The sequence below is a fragment of the Dermochelys coriacea genome, chromosome 24 (assembly GCF_009764565.3).
Source record: "Dermochelys coriacea isolate rDerCor1 chromosome 24, rDerCor1.pri.v4, whole genome shotgun sequence".
Taxonomy (NCBI): domain Eukaryota; kingdom Metazoa; phylum Chordata; order Testudines; family Dermochelyidae; genus Dermochelys; species Dermochelys coriacea.
The window spans coordinates 1,044,644-1,066,939 of NC_050091.1; the positions used below are offsets into that span (position 1 = coordinate 1,044,644).

Consider the following 22,296-nt stretch of genomic DNA (forward strand, 5'->3'; position numbering starts at 1 on the left):
CGTTTAGGTGACCTCAACTCACAATGGGAGCTGGTCTCTTCCTCTAGGTTATGGGTCAAGTTCTGCCTAGGAAAGGAAACCACTCCTGGCACTGCTCCTTTCCCTCCAATCCAGCCCCCCTGTGTCTCCGTGTCCCTGCATGGGGCCATCTGAGCTGGGAAGATGGGGGTGCTGGGTGTGGGGCAGCGACTCAGGGCAGTACCTTTGAAAGGAGCAAGGCCTGTCCCTGGAGAGGGGCTGCCAGGGGCACTGCCGCTCTGCATCATGCGCTCAGTGAGTCAAGGTCACTCAGTGAGGCAGGCACCGGGAGAGGCTGGCTCAGCTAGGCGTGATCCCAGGCTCCAAGCTCCCTGTCACCTGTGGATAAAGGGAGCAAAGGGCCCTAGCAGAGGCCAACCCTGGAGAGTTGCCCATGCCTGGGGAGGGGTGACAAAGGCAGGGCCCCAAATAATGTGGGGAGTTACATGCCTGGGCAGACGCGGCTGCCCCCTCCCTGCAGGCCCAACAGACAGAAGCTGGTGCTGACATCTTTCCTCCCCAGCACTTTTGCCTGCCTCTGAAAGTGCTGATTCCTCTCCGGGCAGAGAAAAGCAGGACCCTGTTGGTTCCCACAGTGCTGTGGAGCCAGGACCTCCCTCCTGGTGGCTGCCGGGCTCCTCCTCCAGACGCAGCTTGGCGCCCTCCTCCCAGCTGCCCCCTTCGCCACTTCCGAGTCGCTGCTCAGTCACCCAGCGCTCAGCTCCCTAGAACTGCAGCATCGTGCATGTGAGTGCAGATCAGACGTGGCAACTGGCCGGGTGATAAATGAAGGATAAGACAGTACTTGGCACGTCTGGCTGGGCCGTGCCCAGGGGTGGGCTCTGGCTGGGCCACCTTTCCAGCAGGACCCTGCCTAGGCTGCACCTCCTCTGGCTCCTCCACCTCCCCCTCGCCATGCATTGCACCCTGGCCTAGCACCTCTGGCTGGTGCTCCCCTGCGCCGGGCCTCTGCCCTCCAGGCTGTGTGTCCTTCTGTCCCCTGCCCTGGGGGCTCCTCATGAAGCAGCCCCTGCTGTTGAAGGATGGTGCAAGGGCTGGGGTGAGGGAGAACACAAGGGGCACAAGCAGCTCAGAGCCCCATGAGACAGGATGGTGAGGCCTAGTGGATAGACCAGGCAAGGGGGGGTGAGAAGGGAGTGGGAGGCAGGACTCCTGGGTTCCATTTGCAGCTCTGCCACGGACTTGCTCAGGGCCCTGGAAGCATGTCCCATCCCGTCTGTGTGAGTTTCCCCACGTGTAGGGTGACGTCCCTGGGGAGTCGAGGCCTCCTCCATTAACATGTGTAAAGGGCTCTGAGCTGGCTGCAGGATGGGGACAGGCAGGATACTGTGGCAGGTTCACTCAGGGCGGGTAAGTGAGCAGGGCAGAGCCAGGCCAAGCAGCGCACAGGCTGCTCTCAGCACCAGGGGGCAGAGCCGGGATTATTTTCCCTCTGCCCCTAGTTTCCATTCTGCCCTTCTCCGTGGGCTCAGGCCTTCTGAATCCCCAGCGGAGCCGAGGGGAAGCTCCCCCACAGCGATGCCATGCTACGGCCATGCCAGACCTGCCTGTTTCCCTACCGGAGATGCAGAAGAGCAAGGAGGGCAGGGCTCCCGAGGGTCCCGGAGAAGCCCCATCTACCCTGTTCCCCGGGTTCAGGAGCAGCATCGGTCCCTACAGTCTATTCTCCCAGGCTCTGGTCTAGTTTTAAACCTCCCCAGTGAGGGGGCTCCCAGTCTTGCCCCAAGGTCGGTGGAGGCTCATTCAGCCCCAGGCTCCACCCTCTGGGGTAAGTGAGCAAGAAACCCCCAAGCCAGAGCCCGTGCCTGCACTGTTGCTGAAGGAGGGGTTCCCTTTGTGCCATGGGGGAAGCAGCGTCATGTGCATGTACCAGGTTGGCACGTGCCAGCCAGTGCAGTTCATGGCTGGGAGCAGCCAGCGGGATCATCTCCTGCGTGCAGCTCCTGGCCCAGTGAGGTGGGGAAGGGCCCAGGCCAGGCGGATCCCCCCAGTCTGTGCTGGGAGCCTGGGCTATGAGTGACAGCAAGGGGCCTCCAGCGTGTCTGTGGCTGGTCACGAATCCTTCGCGAAGGGCTCATGAAGCTGCCAGTCTCAGCACCAGGCGTCGCCTCCCCCTGCTGCCAGCAAGGTCCCTTGAACACAGAAACTCCATTACCGCAGCCAGCAGCTCCCACAACCTTTCTCTGCAGAGACAAGGTCAGGATCTGACTCCCCCCACCCCCGCCGCCACCAGCCAAACGCCTCCTCCCCTCCCTCTCTGGGCCTATCTAGCTCCGCGTCTCGTCTCCCCTCCACCACTGCCAGCCTTTCACACTGGCAGGCCAGGCCCTCAGCACAGATACTCGGCACCAGGCAACGTGAGAGAGAACCGCCGAGAGGAGCAGGGCTGGAGGACTCAGCCACCCCTGCCCACCTCAGGCAATGGCACCTGCTTAGGCTGGCGGGAGAGTGTCGCCCCTCAGCCAGGTGAGGCAGGAGCCGTCTAACCTGGGCAGTACCCACATGGCAGAGCAACACCCCCATCTCTCCGTGCTGGGGTAGAGCTGCTGGACATCCAGGCTGGCGGGAGGCAGGGACACTGAATGCAGCCTGGGCACCAGGTTCTCCTAGTCCAGGCTGGCACACGCAGCAGAGCCCAGGGAGCGCAAGACCTGCCATGGGACTGGGCCATGCTCAGCCCCTGCTGCCCGCTGGTGGAAATGCCCCACGCTGCCCCCTGTGCACTGAGTGGACACAGGTGTGATTTACCTACCTGGGCATGTCTGGGTTATATGGGGGCTGGTAGGGCTCCGTCTGGAGGGAGCCCAGGGCTGGGATAGCAGCACTGAGGCATTGCCCGTAAGGAAGCAGCCAACCAAGCGGAAAACTGTCAGTTCACAGCTTCCTTGGAGCTGCCCGCCCTCAGGGTGGACCTGCCCCCAGCTTTTCCCATCTCTGTCCCCCTCAGCCCCGCACTTCTAGCACGTCATGATGGAGCCTGACTGAACAGGACTGGTCCTGTAGGGACACCCCTCCCTCTGCCAGCTGCAGACCCACTCTGTCCACTCCCAGCAGAGGCCATGGGGGGGCTGCACTCAGCCCTAACCCTGCTGTAGTTGGTGGGGTCGTCCCAAAAGCCACTCCCCCCCACCCCTGATCATTCCCCAGTGGGAGATGGAGGGGGCTGGCAGCAGCTCATGTTGCCATGGTGTGACATAAATGGCATCCCATGGCTGGTCGTGGGAAGCTGCCCTAGCCCACAGAGAGGCGTGGGTATTGCAGCACCAGGTGCTTCGGATGCTACCCTGAGAGGCCCCCCAGGCTGGATCCCCCTCAGCCTGTCTCTGTCAATTCCGCTCCAGCTTCCAGTGACCTTTCTGGACACCATTTGCCTGTGGCAAATGCTGACTCATGGCTGCAACGCTGGGAGCCGCAGCCCTCGCTGAGCTGAGCCAGATGGCAGGTACTGGTTTCCAAGGCCAGGGTGAGTTCCATTTGTCTGCGTGTTCAGCCAAGCACGTGACATGCCATGGGAAGGATGGGAATGCCACAACTGGGCCCACCTGACTGGTGGGGGGGAGACCTCCGGTTGAATCGCTTCAGCATCACTTCTGTGCCCCTCCCGCCCGGGGCTCTAAGGTGTGTCTACACTCCAAAGAAAAACCCACAGCGCCGAGTCTCAGAGCCCGGTCAATGGACTCAGGCCCACAGGACTGGAACTGCGGGGCTAAAAATAGCTGCGTCAAGGCTTGGGCTGGAGCCTTGGGTCTGAAATGCACTGCCGCAGGGTTGGGTTTTGGGACTATCGTGGCCCTGCTCCTGCCCGCCTTCATCATCCCTGCTTAGGGGCTTCAGCCCTCTCCACCAAAGTCCCCCAGGGATTAAAAACATAAGTGATGGCTGGGTGGCTCACTACTCCTGATCCCAGAGAGTGGAGAAGCCTCCCAGAGGGTCAGTGTGGGCAAGGGGTAGCCCCCTTTTTACATCGGCCCGGATTCCTGTTGAGCCTGGTGGAGGGGGGAAAACTGGAAGCAGGTGCTGCTCACCAAACAGACGCTGGGGGAGAATGGCCGTGCGTTTTGCTGCAAGGAGACCTGCCTGGGTCCAGCCAGGCAGAAAATGCCCATCAGAACAATCCTGCTTGCAGAGCATCAGCAGCTGTTGGCAGCACCAGTTCCAGGAAGCAGGGGATGAGCTCTGAATTTTCCACTAGGCTGGAGTCTGGGAGACTTCGCACAGCAACTTCACCCTGGAACTTTAGCAGCTCCAAGGGGTTCAGATCCCCTCCCCACACGAAGGGGGGACAAGGAGAACCCTTGGGAGCAGGGAGCTGAAAGCAATTCGGGAGCATCACTACCATTGCCTAATGGCCTCAGGGCCCTGACTCAGCACTGCTGCCCTGAGAGCCGCACACTGGAGAGGAAGGTGGGTCTGGAACAAGGTGCAGCATCATTCTAAGCCATGCACTTGAGCTGGGCTTTCAGGGCAGAGTTCATACGCAAAGTAACCCTCCAGGTGAGCAGGAGTGTTGTAAGCAAGACATGAGACGTGATTCTTCCACTCTACTCCATGCTGATAAGGCCTCAGCTGGAATACCATGTCCAGTTCTGGGTACCACACTGCGGGAAAGCGGTAGACAAACTGGATCAAGTCCAGAAGAGACCAACAAAAATTATTAAAGATCTCGAAAATAGGACTTATGAGGAAAGCTTGACAAAATCGGGTTTGGTTTAGTCTGGAGAAGAGAAGACACAATAACATGATTTATTCAACATGAAAAAGGTTGTTATAAAGAAGATGGCAATAAACTGTTCTCCTTAACCACTTAGGACAAGGGCTTAAATTGCAGCAAGGGAGATTTAGATTCGACATTTGGAAAAACTTCACTGCAAGGGCAGATAAGCACTGGAGCCAGTTATCTAGGGAGGCTGTGGAATCTCTCGTGAGCTACAGCTCAATTCATTGGATGCATTTGGTGGAAAATACAGTGGGGAGATTTATATACACACACAGAGAACATGAAACAATGGGTTTATCATACACGCTGTAAGGAGAGTGATCACTTAAGATAAGCCATCACCAGCAGGGGAGGGGGGGGAAGGAGGAAAACCTTTCATGGTGACAAGCAAGGTAGGCTAATTCCAGCAGTTAACAAGAATATCTGAGGAACAGTGGGGGGTGGGGGGGAGAAATAACATGGGGAAAGTTTTACTTTGTGTAATGACTCATCCACTCCCAGTCTCTATTCAAGCCTAAATTAATTGTATCCAGTTTGCAAATTAATTCCAATTCAGCAGTCTCTCCTTGGAGTCTGTTTTTGAAGTTTTTTGTTGAAGAACAGCCACTCTCAGGTCTGTAATCGAGTGACCGGAGAGATTGAAGTGTTCTCCAACTGGTTTTTGGATGTTATAATTCTTGGCATCTGATTTGTGTCCATTTATTCTTTTACATAGAGACTGTCCAATGTACATGGCAGAGGGGCATTGTCGGCACATGATGGCATATATCACATTGGTAGATGCACAGGTGAACGAGCCTCTGATAGTGTGGCTGATGTGATTAGGCCCTAGGATGGTGTCCCCTGAAGAGATATGTGGACAGGGTTGGCAACGGGCTTTGTTGCAAGGATAGGTTCCTGGGTTAGTGGTTAACAAATAAATGCATCCGATGAAGTGAGCTGTCATTCCATGTTTTTAAGAGCAGGTGAGACAAACGCCTGCCAGGGAGGGTCTAGGTAATACCTGGTCCTGCCTCAGAGCAGGGGACCAGACGAGCTGCCCCCTCAAGGCCCCTTCCAGCCCTGCAAGTCGATGACCCCTGAACCCAGAGTTCGGGGGGGGGGTGAGTTTCAGCGGCGTCTGGCTAATCGCACCAAGCCCTGGGCGGAAGCCGGAGTTCACCGAGGTCATGCAGCTGCCACGATTCGCGCGGATGCCCCGGCCCCGCACATGAGAGGGCAGCAGCCCTGCTCCCGGCTCCGCACCGCCCCAGTTACACGCCCCACCCGTGGCTCCACGACGCCACAGAGCCCCTGGGCGCTGGATTCCCAGCGTCCACCTCACCGGCGGGGCGGGGCTGCGGGGCCCGGCCGGGGGGGGGCGGGGCTGCGGGGCTGGGGCTCGGGCCCGGCTGCGGGGCTCGGGCCCGGCCGGGGGGGGGCGGGGCTGCGGGGCTGGGGCTCGGGCCCGGCTGCGGGGCTCGGGCCCGGCCGGGGGGGGGCGGGGCTGCGGGGCTCGGGCTCGGGCCCGGCCGGGGGGGGGCGGGGCTGCGGGGCCCGGCCCGGGGGGGGCGGGGCTGCGGGGCCCGGGCTCGGGCCCGGCCGGGGGGGGGGCGGGGCTGCGGGGCCCGGCCGGGGGGGGGCGGGGCTGCGGGGCCCGGCCCGGGGGGGGCGGGGCTCGGGCCCGGCCGGGGGGGGCGGGGCTGCGGGGCCCGGCCCGGGGGGGGCGGGGCTGCGGGGCTCGGGCTCGGGCCCGGCCGGGGGGGGGCGGGGCTGCGGCCCGGCCCGGGGGGGGCGGGGCTCGGGCCCGGCCCGGGGGGGGCGGGGCTGCGGGGCCCGGCCGGGGGGGCGGGGCTGCGGGGCTCGGGCCCGGCCCGGGGGGGGCGGGGCTCGGGCCCGGCCGGGGGGGGGCGGGGCTGCGGGGCTGGGGCCCGGCGCAGGTCCCCTGGCCCTCGGCTGGCCCCGCAGCTGCCTGTAAGCGGCGCCGCCCGGGTCTCCCGCCCCGCCGGGGTCTCCTCCTCTGGCCCTCGCTGACCCCCCGCCGCCTGGGCCCCGCAGAGCGCGCACCCGCCAGGGGATGCCACAGGACCTTGCCCAGCTGGGGGTCACGTGGCTGGGGAGCCCCCGCTGCTCCCCCCTTTTCCCCGTGCCCTGAGCGCCCCCCTCCGCCGGGGCAGTGGGGGAGGGGCCGGGCCATGCACATTCTCTCCCCCCATTGGAGGGGCCCCAGGATCCTCTGCGCCTGCGCCGGGAGAGTTAGCCCGGGCGTAGGGCAGGGGCCACTTCCGGCCAGCGTGCGCCTCCCGGGGAACTCACTTCCGGGCCCCCGTGCGTTGGAGCTGGGCGTCACTTCCTCTGCCGGGCTGAGGAGCTAAACGTCATTTCCTCCGCGGCTGCGGCTCCTCCCAGCGACTGGCGTGCGGGGGGTGGGGGCCACTTCCGGTGACGATGACCCGCCTCCTGGCGCGCGGGCCGGTGGGAAGGGGCGGGGTCACTTCCGGGTAGCGGGGCCCGTCCCGGCCGCCATCTTGGGCCGGCTCCTGGCGCTGAGGCGGGGTCGGCGGGGCCCGGGGCCGTCGGCGGCGGAGCGGGTCCCTCCATGGGAAGATGCAGCGGGCGGGGGCGGAGGAGGCGGCGGGGTCGCAGGCGGCGGCGGGGCCCGGGCGGAGCGGGGGCGGAGCGGCCTCCCCCGGGCGGCTCCTGAGGCGGGAGCTGCGGCTGCTCGAGTCCATCTTCCACCGGGGCCACGAGCGGTTCCGCATCGGCAGCGCCTGCCCCGACGAGATCAGCTGCGAGTTCGTGCCCGGGCCGGGGGCCCGCGCCGGGGGGTCCGGGAGCCGGGGCCCGCCGCCGGGGCCCGTCCGCATCCACTGCAACATCACGGTGGGGGGCTCGCGGGGCGGGCTGGGGGCTCGCTGCCCGTCCGGCTGCGGTTTTACTCTCGGGCTTTCCAGGCGGTCGCTGCGTGGGGCTGAAACGCCCCGCCCGGGGCTGGCTCCGGGCCGCCTTCTCCGCCCCGTCGCCGGGTGGGGTCGGGGCTTAAAAGCTTCCCCGTCGCTCGGGCTGGCCCCAAACACCCGGCTCTCTGGCCGCACTGTCGGAGCCTCCACGCTGCAAAACCAAACCGCGCCGAGCTCAGCCGGGCCGGCTCCTTGGGGCTCCCACCATGGGCCTAACAACAGCGGCGCGCCGTTCCGCTGCGGGCTAGAGCCCCGGCGAGCGGGGTGGGTCTCGGAGCCAGGGCTCCAGCCCGAGGCGGGCGGGCATGTCTACGCGGCTACTTTTAGCCCTATAGCGTGAGCCCAGTCGCTTGACCTTGGCTCGGAGATTCGCTGCCACAGGATCTTGGGTGTTTTAGTTATCTTTTTAGCCGTGTAGATGTGGCCCTTGGGAGGCAAAGTTCAGTCCAGCCTGCTCTCCCTCCTTGCTGTGAACCCCAGGAACTAAAGGGCTGTGGTAGGAATGCTGAGATGAGCCCCCGCTCCAGCGCTATATTCCTCCTCGCTAAAATGATACTTCTCTCTTCCCCTAAGGAACAGTTCCTGTAGCTCATTCCAGTTTAAGCTTCCTGTCCTGCACCTGCTTACTCTCTGGGATGAGCAAGAATGGGTTGGGTGTTTAAATTTAAAACTAAATGACTCATTTTAGTCCCCTTTTCAACATGAACGTAATCGATCTGAAATGCAAATGCCACGCTGCCCCAAAAGGTGCTGCAGGGTTTCCGAGCAGAGTGGAGCTAGAGCAGGGGCAATACGACATGGAGGGAGAGATGTGCATGGTGTACCTATGAATAAATCTCTCTTCAATCAGGTGGGATTAGCTTCTGGATTAGACCCTGAAGTCTCTGCCCTTTAGACATTCAGCTGTAGGTACTGCTGTATGCAGACACCACCTCAGCTGTGGCAGGCTAAGCTGGGGCTTGTTTGATGTGGGGTTCAAGTGCTATGGGTGAGCAGTTTGCTCCTAAAACCCTGACTGCACGTTCATTTCCAGTAACTAGTGAGACACGGCTGCCTCAGGGTGCTGTAACCTACTTCACGTGTTATGCTGCCTAAGGTGAAGGGGGTTTGCAGATGAGCTGTGCCAACCGTTGTCTCCATGGTGCTGTGAATATCACTCAGAACCCCAGGTGCCACTCTCCTCCTGGGCTGATTCAGATCTGACAACTGGGGATTGTGCCACCCCTATTCTTCACCTTGTCCACTGGGAGGAATTTGGATTATGGCAGACTTGTGCCTGGTGCCAGTTGTGGTTTGCAGCCTGCTCTATGGTGTTGGGTGAAATTCCTTAGGCGGGCACAGGATAATCCAGTCTGTCCTCCTGCTATCTCCTGAAACGTCAGCATCCTGCTTCAGAGCTTCTGCTCTTTGCTTTCACGGGGAGGATGGCAGCAGGATTGCAGTGCACACACAGAATCCAGAATGTCACTGGGCAGAATTTTGAAATGGTAAACTGCAGTCTAGAGCAGCCTGCAGTGCGCACAAACCTTGGTGCAGAGTGCAAGTTGGGTTGGTGTGTAAACAGGGTCTGACTGCAGGCTTGCCCTAGTATTGGCGCAGTCTCTGAATTGGATTGCTCCTGAGATTGTAGGAGAGGGATGGTGTTGGCCTGTTGTGACTGGCCACAGTGATTCTGGGGGTCCCAGTGGAATTCTGCTGGATAGAACTGCGTACATGTCTTTTCCCCCAGAGGGTTTCCATTATTATCCTGTTTCTCAGGACACATAACTGTTGTAAATGTTTAGTCCAGGACAAATCTCTCTTCTCCCCACCCACGCACAAGGTCTCTGCCCAGGGTGTTTGCATGCAGCTCAGAATGACAAATTTTTGTTGAAAACACTGGTTTGGCTGTGTTTGAAATGAAACATCAAATAAGGATTTGATCTTTCTGGTGCACATGAGACTCCTGGCTCTGCGTGGGCTGGATTTTACAGGACTCTGTTTGTTATGGATAAAAAGCAAAGGCTGAGAGTTCCCTACCAGAGAGCAGTTGAGCATGTGCAATAAGAACATTAGCATGGGGGCTTTGGAGCTGGTGGGCCATGTTCTGCAGCAGCCTCATTGACACAAACATACTTGTTGTACCTAGGTATTGGGGCCTGCTCAGGTAGGGTAGGTTAAAGGCTGGGGTTGCAAGCAGCTTGTCCTGAGGAGAAGCAACGTTCTTCGCTCCCTTGCCCAGGGGTGTATTTCCATGATGTGAGTTCGGGATGATTTTCCAGAGGGCTTATTTTAAAAAAAAATAAAAGATACATTACCAAGTGCTGTCAGCAGAATGCAGGGCAGAGGGGGCCTGCTGCCTGCTCTTAAGAGGCTGACAGGCAGTGGTCTGTGTAGGATGGGAGTGTAGGATTTAATTCACTCTCCTCACCATTCCTGATCTGGCCCTGATGCCCGTAGGCAGTAGTGTGAAGTGACATAGACTTTACACTTTTCTTTCTCTCGCCTCCCCATCTGGCAGAGAGCTTGTGGGTTGGAGGGAGTGTAGCAGCACAGAATTGACACAGATTAGTGCCATCAGAGCTATTGTTTGTTTTGCCTCCATCCGGGATTAGTCCGGAGGATGGAGTGCATTTGCTTCGACACTCTCCTGCTGAGCTATGTGTTTGTGAGGGAGGAGAGACAGGACTGCAGCTTGCTGCGCTGGTCAGAGGGATGCTCCCTCTGACACCCTAGGCTGGGGGGGGTTGAGGTGCGCTCTGTAACAATGGCCCAAATGTGACCTTTTTCCCTGTTCTCTAGGAGTCTTACCCTGCTGTTCCCCCAATCTGGTCTGTGGAGTCGGATGATCCAAACCTGGCAGCTATCCTGGAGAGGCTGGTGGAAGTCAAGAAAGGAAATACATTGGTGAGGGTGGCAAGGTGTGGGGAAGGGCTGGATGTGGAGAGCTTGAGTAGTAAAAGCCCTACGAGTCCCGTCTGGGCTGTGGTTCTCTAGTGTTCTGCCTGGTGTGATTGTAAAGGGATTTGGAGAGTCGAGCTGAGCAGTTCAGGCTTGTCCAGCTAGTGAGTCTCCCTATGCTCTTCCATTACGTAGGATGTGGCTTGGTTGCAGCCTGCAGTCATTCTGGCATGCAGCCTGCGCTGGTGCGGTGCAGAAGCTGTGTTCAGCAAGGAGCTTCTCCCATGACTTCCCCATGTATCTGAGTTGCATGCGGTGAAGGGAGTGGTGGTGTCAGGGGCTGCTGAGGCTGCACTCTAGTGCTGGGGGCTTTTTGTGTGTCTTTTTCTAACACTGCTTGTCTGTCTCCTCCCTGGGCAGCTTTTGCAGCACCTGAAGCGGATAATCTCCGACCTGTGCAAACTGTACAACCTTCCCCAGCACCCAGATGTCGAGATGTTGGACCAGCCTCTGCCAGCAGAACAGGTAACAGGCCTCAGACAAGCTGCCCCGACCTTGACCTGGGGAAAAAGCCTGCTGAGAAGATTGCTTTTGTGCAGCTTTGCACTGCATTGGCCCTTCTCCCATGTGCCCAGCCCAAGCTGGCACTCTGTTTGAGGGGGATTCTGTGGTGCTAGATCTGGGGGTGCCCTCCAAACGGGGTCTGTTTTCCAGGGTTGCGGCTTTCCTTGCTCTCCTGGAGCATGGCAGATGGACTAGTACCTGTTTTCGCCAAAGTGCTGCTTGCCTAGTGCTCAGCACTGCCCTGCATTGCGTGTGCTTCTTGTAACATACAGAGAGGGCAGTGCACTGCATGGGTCCTTTTCTTGCCCAGCCTCTGTGTGGGTGTCTGTGGAATTGAACGTGTATATGTTTAGCTTCCATACCTGAGACGAGTACGTCACCTTGGCATTACTGGCCAGCTTTGTTGAGCCAGGTTGCCTGTGTGGTGCTGGTACAGCCCCGACTTGGTGATCTCCCCATTCTGGATATGTATGCCAGTGTGTCAGTTGTTGCCCACTGGGCTTTCTCTGGTTACTGCCCCCAACTTAACCCTTCACCTCTGAGGCAGCTATTCTAGAACAAACAGCCTGTAAAAAGCTTCTGGCTTCACTTTGATTTTAAGCTGAATTCTCAGTGTCAATCCTCATCCAACCTTCCCTGGAAGCATTACTGGGGATTCTGGGGGCGCCACTTGCTGTTAATGAGGTACAGAATTGCCTAGGCCCCTGCCCCGGAGCACCTGTCAGCGAGCTTTGCCTGGTAGTAGCTTCCTAGCTGAGGTGCTGCTTGTCAGCACAGGCTGTCTGGGTAGTGGTCACTCAGCTGGCTAGCTCCTCCTTGCAGAATGGCAGCGAATCCACAGGGGCCATTCTGATGCTTGTCTCTGTCCTCCCATAGAGCACCCAGGAAGAGGGATCCTCGGAGGATGAAGATGAGGAGATGCCAGAGGTAAGTGCCGGGGAAGTTCATACTCTGGCAGCAGGGGTGAGCTGGGGAGAGTGCTGAAGTGACGTGAGTCAGGAAAGGAGCTGAGGCAGATTAGCCTGAGCAGCAGTTGTCAAATTCAAACCTGGCTTGTTCCTGTTCAAAACATGAGCAGCTCCTTATGCTGGCCAGGTTGGGATCCGTCACTCAGCATGTTTGGGAGTCATCGGGTCTGCTTTACTGAGAGCCTTAAGAAAATGATACTGCTGCCATCCTCTGCATTTGGTTGATATCAAGACTTGCCGTTGCTGGGGGTTGGGGGGGGGGAATAAATTGTGAGCTGGGAATGGAATCCCTTGGCTTGCTGCTTTGTCTGTTTGTACTGCAGTTCTCCAGGGCCTGAAATTTACCAGCTAAGCTCTTTGATCTCCTTGGTGTGGAGTTTTGAGTTGCTGTTGCTGGCATTGAAATCGCATAATGGAAATCTGACCCCTGGAGAGAGAGGGTTAGGCAGGCTTGCGAAGTGTGCAAGCAAGAGACTTGGCCAGCAGATGAGAGGCAGCCGTACCTCACTGCAGGCTGGTGAGGACTCAGTTTTGCTGTAACTCCCATCGGCTTTAGCTGTTGGTTTGCGCGCTGAAGGCCTTTTCAAGGGGATGGAATAAACCTGACTCTCTATAGTGTTGTTGCCTAAGATGCCTCTGGCTAGGAAATGGGCATGCAAGGTTCATACAGCTCTTCCCAACCATTACAGCAGAACCTGGGGGGCAGTTACAGGCCCTGTACAATTAGTGGGCTGGGGGTGGTACAGTGTAGGGATTATAGTGAAGATGAGGCCAGTTGGATCAGGGATAGGCTCGTCCCCTGACAGAGGCTGTTGTGCATTAAACTGGTACTCACCATCACATACAGTATGTGTAAATTCACCCACTTTCCCAGCCTGCCTGTGACCTGTACACGCCCCCACGCTGCACTGAGCTGGAACTGTCAGTGGTGAATGGACTCTTGAGAACTGGGTGGTAACTAGAGTCTCCTGCTTTTTACAAATGTGGAATAACATAATAAAATGAAAAACCTCACCTTGCAGTTACCGCTGCATCCCACAAGGCTGGGCCCCTCTCCTCCAGGCATTGCAGCTGTGTTCAGGGTGCAGTGCTGCTCAGGTTTGGCCCAGCCATCCTTCCATCATGACAATGGGGACGCAGCTGGGCCAAATTTGAGTGAGTGGCGCTGTGACCCCATGCACCAGGTCAAGTCACTCTCAAATCTGACCTGGCCACCACTGTCACCCCTCCACCCACTGTTGTCATCTTGTGCCAAACCGGAGTGATGCTGTGTCCCTGTGTGCCGGTCGTGGTGTCTGGAGTGGGGAACTGGGCTCAGCCCTGTGGGACAGGAACCATCACTGTAGGGTGAGTGCAGGTCAGGCTCACTTTCAGGGCCTCTGAGCCCCTGGGACGGGACCAGACCCCGGGGGGGAGAGGGTGGAAATGAATGGGATGAAATGAAATGAAAAAATCACATGGTCCTAGTGATAACACACTCGGTCCTGAGACGCAGCTGGACTAACTCTGACACCTCCAAAATGACCCCTGATCCTGGGCCCTGTGGCTTCCATCAATGTGCTGTGGCCAGGATCAATGTATGGTGCTGCGCAGGTTAATCCTGTTTGGAGGGGTTTCCTAGGCAAAGTCCTTCCCAAAATGCATCATTTCTCCGGAATAGCAACAGGTGCCTTGGAGAGTGTTGACAGCAAGGTGCTCCCTCGTGGAGGTTTAAAACTCCATCGAGGCTCTGCACATAGTGAGGAGGTTGGTGGAGTCAGCACTTAGCTAGCAGAGCTCTGTATGGAGGGACTCTGCATCTCTCCTGAGTGCCAATAGCCATCAGTGCCTCAGCGCAAACGACAAGTGCAGTCTGCAGGTGCAATGGGTGTAACGCAGCACATTGCTGCACTGGGGAATGGGGCTTCTGACCATGCTCTGCGAGGGCTGAGGAGCTAGCTTGCTTTGGCTCTATGTGGATAGTGTTTCATGTCCCACTCAGCAACCTTCCCTGGCCAGCTGACTGTGGAGGGAGGGAAGGGGGCTGCAGAGCTGGGGGTGATCTGGAAGACCCTCCAAAAGTACCCTGAAATACGGTACTACTAAAGAGAAAAGGGCCCTGAGCTGCTCTGGGTTTCACAAACACAGAGGCCCTGGGAATCTGCCTTGGGTCCCTTTCACACCCTTGGTGACCAGAACATTTGTCTCCACATATCGAGACAGCTCCATTCGCTTTCCTCCTTCATGAGCAAAGGCTGAGCAGAGCTACGGAGCCTTCCGGTTCGGTGAGGCGTGTTGGGGAATGTACATAAGGGGATAGTGGCTAATTATAAGAAGAGCTGGACTTGGCAGCAGAGAAGCCGGTTAACGAAGAGCTGTACGTGCCCACTTTACATGTGGAAAGGAAACATTCCTGAGGGGAGCAGAGGGAGCTCACCTGGGGTCTGCTCAGAAACCTGCTTAATTTTGGGTCTGGGTTTCCTCTTTCAGAAATCTGCAGCCTCCGCCAGGGGGTCCCCCGATGAAGTAAGGGAGCAGGGACAGCGTTGGGGAGGGGAAGAGGCAGGATGGCTAGTTGTTGGGGAGCCGTTGGATACACAGTGAGATTCTCATGTGGCAGCTGAGCCCAGCAGAGCCTCGTAATGACTGGATGTGGGATTTCACCTTTGAACGAGCTGCAGCCAGCTCCCTGGGGGAGGGCTGGGGCTGTGGGAGTGACAGCGGCTGCAGAACCTCAGTATTTCTCTTACTCTGGAGATGAGAATTCCTACGAGTCCCATTGCTGAAATCGGGGTGAGTTTGCATGTGCGCTCCAGGGACAGACTGTGTCTGGTCTGGGATCCTCGGCGTTCTGAGCCTTGCTGTTCACTAGAGGCAAAGAGCCGTCTTTACTCGTGCTCACCTGAGTGCAGCGACAGCTCGGAGCTGGGTGTCGCAGCTGTATGGCATCAGGGCGATGGAGTTTGCAGCTCCCTGGCACTCTTTACCTACTTGCCCTGGAGGCAGAGCATTGCAGGATGGGCTGGGGGCCATTCCAGGTAGTTTCCTGCTCTCTTCCAGATCCTCCAGAGGAGTGAAGTGCAAGCAGTGTGCTGGACCCAGCTCACTGCCCAGGTACTGGAATTTCCCATCCCATAGCTCAGTTCCCTCTGCCCCACACTGGCTCTAACACCACAGGCCCACCAGGCTCTTGTGACATCTCTCTACACATGTTGGGAAGGGAGTTGCTGAGTATTTCCACTGAGGGAGACTGGGAGCTCAGAGTGCTCCTGAGAGCCTGCCCTGGGTATCGTACGTTCCATTGAGTTGCTGTAAAACTGCAGCTGCTGGGAGCAGTGAGGAGTGGAGCTGCGTGTCTGGTGTGAGATCTTTTTTTCTCCCTGCCCAGGACACTGAGGACTTGGATCACTATGAGATGAAAGAGGAGGAGCCAGTCGACGGGAAGAAGACTGAGGATGACGGCATCGGGAAGGAAAACCTGGCCATCTTAGAGAAAATCAAACAGAACCAGAGGCAAGATTACTTAAATGTACGTGTCACTAGGAGGGGGGAGGGGCTGGGGCACAGAGGGGGCCAAGGGATACTCCATGAAGCTGCTGCACCACTTGGGAGAGCAGTGCCCGAGCCCATGTTGGTCCCCTTCTGCTGCCATGTTCTAGCTCCTTAAGGACAGTGAGCCTCAGTGACTCCTGTTTGCATGGAGGGATCCGCATTTGCTCAGTTGCTTATGATGCTTGTAGTCTGCATGGCTACACGTGGCCGGTAGCTGTGTAGCAAACATGCTGCCTCCAGTGAAGGATGCAGGGATAATCCAGAGAGTCCACATGAAGACAACTGTGCTTGGGTGCCTTATTCAAAGGAATCTGGTTCGCTTACCTCTAATGCTACTGGAAGCAAGTGCAGCCGCTTCTCCCTCTCCTTGCTGCAATTCAGGCCCCCTCCTCCAGTACAGCTGAGCTGGAGCTCTGCCTGGCACAGCACCAGGAGGTTGGACCCTTCCTGGACTCCTCTGTTCTTGCTGGGGTACAGCGGGTGTCTTGGGGTAACACAGGTCTTGCCGCTGGGCTTGTCTTCACAGAGCTCATCTTGGGCTGAATGTCTGGTGCAGCTGTCACTGGGCGGGGGTGGCGGTTACCTGGAAGACTGGAGATCTTGCAGTGCAGAGGAGGGGGCTGCACTGAGGGCAGTAATCCACCTGGGCCAAATCTCCCAGGGCAGGAGTTCTGGCTCAGGCCTTGGCTTCAGTAGCAATGACTGTAGTGAGACCAGTGTAACAATGTGATTGCCTCCCCATCCCTCCTCCCAACCCTCTCGCAGGGCGCAGTGTCTGGCTCTGTGCAGGCCACTGACCGGCTAATGAAGGAGCTCAGGGATATTTACCGATCACCAAGTTTCAAGGGCGGTAAGTGGTGACTAGTCCTAGGGAGAAGGAGGGAGGGGCAGCTTCTGACCTGACTCGTGGAGGGCCCTGCCGTGTCTGCCCTGCCTTAATCTGATTGCTTGTGCGTCATGGTCATGCCAGCCTGTAACTAATGGCCGGGGAGAGCTGGTCTGTTGAGCAAGTCACTTCCCTTCCCTATGTCCTAATGGAATGGGCTCCCCAGAGCTGTGTTTGGGGTTCAGAAGAAATGGGGGAGCTGGATCAGTGATATCACTGTCAGTGTTAGAGGGGAACAAGGAGCTTGTGCTGAGAGGGGGGCCTCTGAATTGGTAGTTGCTTCCCTGAAGTCTCTAGCTGTGTGTGTGATGGCCCTTTCACCGTCGCATTGGTGGCAGTAGGGGAATGACTGTCCCCCACCACTAAGCCCCAAGACTCCGGGAGGGGCAGTCAGAGTTGCCAGTGCCCCATGGGGACAGCCTGCCTAGACAAGGGCGCTTCCTGTGCACTACGGATCCCTGCCAGGTTGAGCTCATGTTTTGTCCCAAGGTGACTTGGATCCAGAGGGCTGCTGCTCAGATCCTTGTCGGAACAGCGACTGCTGTCTCCGGTGGCACTGAAGTGTCCTTTCTTTGCTCCACAGGAAACTATGCAGTTGAACTAGTGAGCGACAGCCTGTACGATTGGAACGTCAAACTCCTGAAGTAGGTGGCCTGGCTCGGGAGGTCATAGGCAGAGCTTGGGTTGGCTGGTACATAGAGCTTGTGTGTAGCGGGAAAGGAGGTGGGAGCTAGTGACTAGAGCAGGAGGTGATGCTTGACAGATCTGGGCTGTGCTCCAGAGTCTGCCACTGAGACTCACATGCCCTGCTCCGTCTGTGCCTCGGTTTCCTCTTTGCTTCGAGGGAGCTGTGGAGCAGAGAGCTATTTGCTGTTTCTGGAGCTTTGGCATTGGTGCATACGACAGTCCCGCACCCCCCTGCCCCAAATGCAGCCACTCCTTGCCTAAGGCCACATATGCTTCCCTAGGAAGCTGTCGGCATTGCACCATGCTCCTGCTGGGGGGTCCTTCCCTCTACTTCCCTGGTGCATGATCCTGCTCTTGCCTAGGGAGCAAGGAGCTGGGCTGTGAACCTGAATCCCTTTGTGTTCGTGTTCCAGTAGGAATGGGCTTGGGGTCAGCCAGGTGCGATTGCCCTGAGTTCCTATGGGCAGTACAGAGTGCTGCCTGCCCTGGGCTCTTACCCCATGGGCTCTTCCTTTGCAGAGTTGACGAGGATAGCGCTTTGCACAATGATCTCCAGATCCTCAAAGAGAAAGAAGGGATGGACTTCATCCTCCTAAACTTCTCCTTTAAAGTAAGGCCTGCAGCCCCCGGTCCCTTCCTGCCCCACTCTGCCCTGCCGGAGCTCGTACTGTGGTTCTCAACAGCCGTCTCTCTTTCCTTGCAGGATAACTTCCCTTTTGACCCACCGTTTGTAAGGGTTGTGTCCCCTGTGCTCTCTGGGGGGTAAGTGACCATTCAAATGATTGCGCTTGCCACCAAGTGCTTTGGCTGGCAGTCCCTTGTCTCAGTATCCAGGGAGCTGCTGCAGGGGCGCAATCAGATCTCTGCATTAGTACCAAGGATGGTGGTTCCTCTGGGCTGGGGATGGGGGGTAGATAGTCTCTGTATCTCTTTGGTCCAAGTCCCCTCGCTGGATCTGCAGAGAGCATTTGAGGTGATGCTCCAGTGATTTGACCCCCCACCCCAGTAGGTCAGTGGCCATCTCCCCAGTGTGCTGTTTGCTATTTGTGAATGAAGGCACTAGAGGGGGAAGGTGACTGTGGCCTTTCATGGGAGAGTGCAGGGCCCAGCATGGGGGTGTGACTGTGGAGGTGACAGAGGTGAAAGGCACCGGAGACCTGCTCAGCTGCTGTCTTCATAGCAGTTAACTAGTGCTGTTTGTGTGGAATTTCCACCCCCCTTTGAGGGGGAGCAGTGACTAGATAGCTCAGGCTCCGGAAGGGGAAGGGACTAGGCACTGCTGCAAGAGATCTGTGTGATAGTCCTTCGTGTAACTCTGACTCGGGTCATCTTCCCTCCCAAGGTATGTTCTGGGGGGAGGTGCCATCTGCATGGAGCTGCTTACAAAGCAGGTGAGTGTCTCCTCTGCAACCCTAGGCTGCTGCATTGTGGGAAGGCCTGTGCTCTCAAAGGTGGCCAGCGTGTGCCCTGGGCACCTACTGCTTAGCTGCTGGGAGCCCTGCTGGTGCCTGAAAATCCTGCCGCTAGGGTTAACGTTCACACACAGCTCTGACTCCTTGACTGCCTGGCGTTACGGGGCTTCCCTGCTTTGTACAGCACTGCTGCCTTCATTTTCGGGGAGGGAGAAAACATTTGCTTACAGGATATGGCAAAAGGTTCAGTCCGTGGGCGACAGTGCCAAGCTGCAGTGTTCTCAAAGCGGGGGGAGGACTTGAAGACTGCAAGGCGTTGAAACTTTCAATGCAGTCTTAAGCAAAGCAAATCTCTTCCCTCCCTCCCCTTCGAGTTAGTGTTCCATCAGCCTCAGAAAGCACACCCCAGTTCTCTAGGGCTAGCATTGTTCTTGTTCTTTTCACTTTTATAGGCCAGAGTGAAGAGGGTCATGAAAATGTCCCTCTCTGAACAAGGGGTGACCAGCCTGCAAAGATTGACAAACACTGGCCTATCACACTGGTGCAGCCTGAGGTGGGCAGGCTGCTGAGCCTCTGTTAATAGCCGTACCCCAGCATTGCTGGATGGGGCCTGCCTGGACCCCTCAGCAGAGCCCAGCCGAGAGAAGCCAGCTCCTGCCGGTCAGGAGCAGGACGCCTTCTGTTGGCTGTTGCCTAGTCACCGGAAGGGCAGGTTCCCACCAGTCTCACTGTTTCACCTTGTTTTGCAGGGCTGGAGCAGTGCCTATTCTATTGAATCAGTGATAATGCAGATCAGTGCCACGCTGGTGAAAGGGAAAGCAAGGGTGCAGTTTGGAGCCAATAAAGTAAGGCCCTGTCTGGAGCAGCAGGGGGAGGAGGGAGCATTTGAGACCTTAGTAATGTTTCAGAATCATCTACTGTGTGGATGCAGTTTAAAGCCAAGATTCCCAGGTGCCTTAATACTTGGGAGCTGCTGTTTCCTTGGCTGACGTGCTGAATCAGAAATGCCAGCAGTGTGCTTTGTCCAGGGCTGTGGGATGGAGCCAATAATCCCAGTGTGAAGCCCCCTGTGCTGTCATGCCCTTTGGGGCCGCAGTACCCACCTGATCTCACACCCTCAGAGCTGCCAGGGATGACGTGCCATGTTCTTGTTACAGCTCTTGGGTGGGGGCTGGTGACCCTGCGCAGATGGGATCAGGCACAAGCTGCCTGCCACCATCAGCTCTGATCATTTGCAGCCTTAGGTGGTGGTCCCAGAAATGGGTATGAAGTGACTTGGGGTGGGACATGCCATGGTGCTGGCCCAACTGATGCCCCTGTTCTGTAGTGTACTGACCTGACTGTCCCTCTGGCTTCCCCTTGCAGAATCAGTACAGCCTGACACGAGCACAGCAGTCCTACAAGTCCTTGGTTCAGATCCATGAGAAGAACGGTAAGGCCTCCAGTGGGGGGGGTGTGGGGGGGTGTCTGTCTGCCCTTGCCATGGGGCTCCTGCAGAGGGCACAGCAGAACAGACAGCATATTAAGCCTGTGATTCATGGGGTGCTTCAGAGTCACTGCTTGAGAGCAGAGTGACTCAGTGGGATGCAGCCAGTGTGTCTAGTGAAATGCCCTGGTTCTCAGCTCATGCTTGGACCTTGTGCAAAGCCTCTGCTCTTGGCATGTGGGAAGGACCCTTAGCTCACTGCAGAAAGAGACCGAATGTGTGTGTCATGCTGGGGAGATGCTGTGGCATCTGTGCAGTGGCTGCTGAGCAGGATGTCTGGCCTTGTTAAAATGTTCCTGCACCTGCTTCACGATGTCTGATTCCATGAGGCTTTACCCATCTAATCCATGTGGAAGCTAGCAGCTGGGGCAGAGCAGGACTGCGACTAACAAACCCAGCTGGATGGAGAACTCGGTCTCTGAAGAACTGCAGCAGCTCAAGGGAGCTGAATGTGTAATACCTCACTTGGCCTGAGACTGAGAGGAGTTACAGCCTACACGGTTCTCTCCTGTTTGCTGAAACTATCCACCTCTTCCTCCTCGGCTTCTCAAATGCAGGTGCATGGGGCATATTACAGGGTGGGTTAAATTTGGTACCCAGCTAATTAAACCGTGTAATGCTGCCAGCTAAAAACAGCTCTGTAGCAGAGCAATAGCTGGGTGATGCCTGGCGTAGCCATCCTGGGGGTGGAACTAGACCAGGTATTGCATGTGAAGAGCTGGAGTACACGAGATGGAGAGTATATTCCTGCCCTGCACGTGCAGGATGCATACGTGCAGTGCTTCAGGAGGCTCTAGTGTGGACAGAACCTACAGGCAAAGCATGGGAGTGGGGAGGAGACTGTCCAGCTGTCTGCTATTGCAGAGCTGCATGGTCTCACATGTGAGGCACCTGTCACATAGAAGGTTGCAGGAGTCTAGCTGTAGTAGTGGGGTGAGACTTGTCCCTCCCATGAGTCTTTGCTCTTGTTTCAGGCTGGTACACACCACCCAAGGAAGATGGCTAGCACTGACAGTGGTTGGGCTCGGCAGGACCACTTGGTTACTTTTGAACGCTGTACTTGGCCCGTAAGATGCCCCTGTGGCTCCCTCCTGGGATGTGATCGCTCTGCCTGTTTGCAGGACAGTAACGGCTGTCATAAACTCGAAGGGGAAAACTGCGTAATCAGACTGACATGAAACTCTTGCTGGACCCTCGCTAGCAGGCATCCTTATTAAAACAAAACTCTTGAGCCTCTTGTATCGCTGGAAACTTTCGACTCCGCTCCGGTCTAGAGCATCCTCCTCACCTATGCTACGGATTTAATTTATTTTCTTATTTCATGTACACTGCTTTTTTTGGTTACAGTGTATGATGGATGTGTATGGAAAATGTATCTTTGGAGAAAAATTACAGTTTGTTAATTTGAAGATGCTGGTCTGACTATTTTTTTCTTATGTTACTGCTGAGCTGAGTTCTACACTGCAGGCACAGCATACTGCTCTGAGCCCCTTAAACCGATGGTGGGCAAGCCAAACGCCATCTTCGGTGTGGTAGTGGACCTGTGTCGGTGATGGGGCCGTACGTCTTTCCTCAGCTGCCCATTCTTATGGATGGCCAAAATCTGCTTGAGATCGACACTTCTGAAATCCCCACAGGAGAACTGACTGGGGAAGTCTGGTATGCAAATGACTTCTTTGAGCATCTGAATTCCATGCTGTAAGGGAGAGGTGGTTAGCTTGCTAATCTGCTAAATCAAGAACAGATTTTCTTTCTAGAAACCACAAAGTGTCTCACTTCTGGAGAACAGAGGATAAAGTAGCTAAATCTGTATGTGCTCTGTGGGGGAGGGGGCTGTAAGAAGCACTACACTTGCCTGCATGTAGGATGTTGCCCTGCTCTCTAATCTGTTCTGGTTTTGTCTCTGTCAGGGCTGCTGGTAAGCAAAGCACCTTGCATTCAGAGAGACAGCAGGTTCAGTGCTAAACTGGCTAACAGCTGGGCCAGTTCTGTGCTCCCTGTAGAGATAACAGAGCATCTCTGCCTCCTACACTAGTGAGGCAGGTTACTGCCTGAGTGGAGGATGGGCTGGAAAGGCAACCCTGTTTATGCCCCCCAAATTCATGGGGTGCTGATGAACTGATTATGGCAGCGGGGCTCTGTCCTGTAGCCTCAGACTCCATTTCTGAAAAGGTATACGACTGCCCC

At 57.0% G+C, this 22,296-nt stretch overlaps 1 protein-coding gene across 3 annotated transcripts; it reads left to right on the top strand.

Annotated features, from left to right (window-relative positions):
- Window positions 1–7,272: 7,272 nt before the first annotated feature.
- UBE2Q1 (ubiquitin conjugating enzyme E2 Q1) lies at window positions 7,273–21,518 on the top strand. 3 transcript variants are annotated; one of them, XR_006276955.1, is made up of 14 exons: window positions 7,273–7,618; window positions 10,477–10,581; window positions 10,996–11,100; window positions 12,016–12,066; window positions 15,475–15,615; window positions 16,404–16,488; window positions 17,108–17,168; window positions 17,731–17,821; window positions 17,915–17,973; window positions 18,554–18,602; window positions 19,373–19,468; window positions 19,781–19,886; window positions 19,989–20,055; window positions 21,084–21,215. XR_006276955.1 is itself a non-coding variant. In XM_038382436.2 (13 exons), the coding sequence occupies exons 1-13, from the start codon at window positions 7,343–7,345 to the stop codon at window positions 21,113–21,115; spliced, it is 1,218 nt and encodes a 405-aa protein (XP_038238364.1). In that variant the 5' UTR covers window positions 7,282–7,342; the 3' UTR covers window positions 21,116–21,518. The 3 variants fall into 3 exon arrangements, 2 of the variants coding, with proteins under 2 accessions (XP_038238364.1, XP_043358176.1); XM_038382436.2 differs by lacking the exon at window positions 19,781–19,886 and having other exon boundaries at window positions 7,282–7,618; window positions 21,084–21,518; XM_043502241.1 differs by lacking the exons at window positions 7,273–7,618; window positions 19,781–19,886 and adding an exon at window positions 7,685–9,182 and having other exon boundaries at window positions 21,084–21,518.
- The last annotated feature ends 778 nt before the right edge of the window (window positions 21,519–22,296 follow it).

Bases quoted from the DNA above. Each gene is read 5' to 3' on its own strand.
- UBE2Q1 (XM_038382436.2), top strand. From the start codon at position 7,343: ATGCAGCGGGCGGGGGCGGAGGAGGCGGCGGGGTCGCAGGCGGCGGCG. The intron at 17,169-17,730 runs GTAGGTGGCCTG...CTTCCTTTGCAG, and splicing joins TGGAACGTCAAACTCCTGAA to AGTTGACGAGGATAGCGCTT. The intron at 17,822-17,914 runs GTAAGGCCTGCA...CTTTCCTTGCAG, and splicing joins TCCTAAACTTCTCCTTTAAA to GATAACTTCCCTTTTGACCC.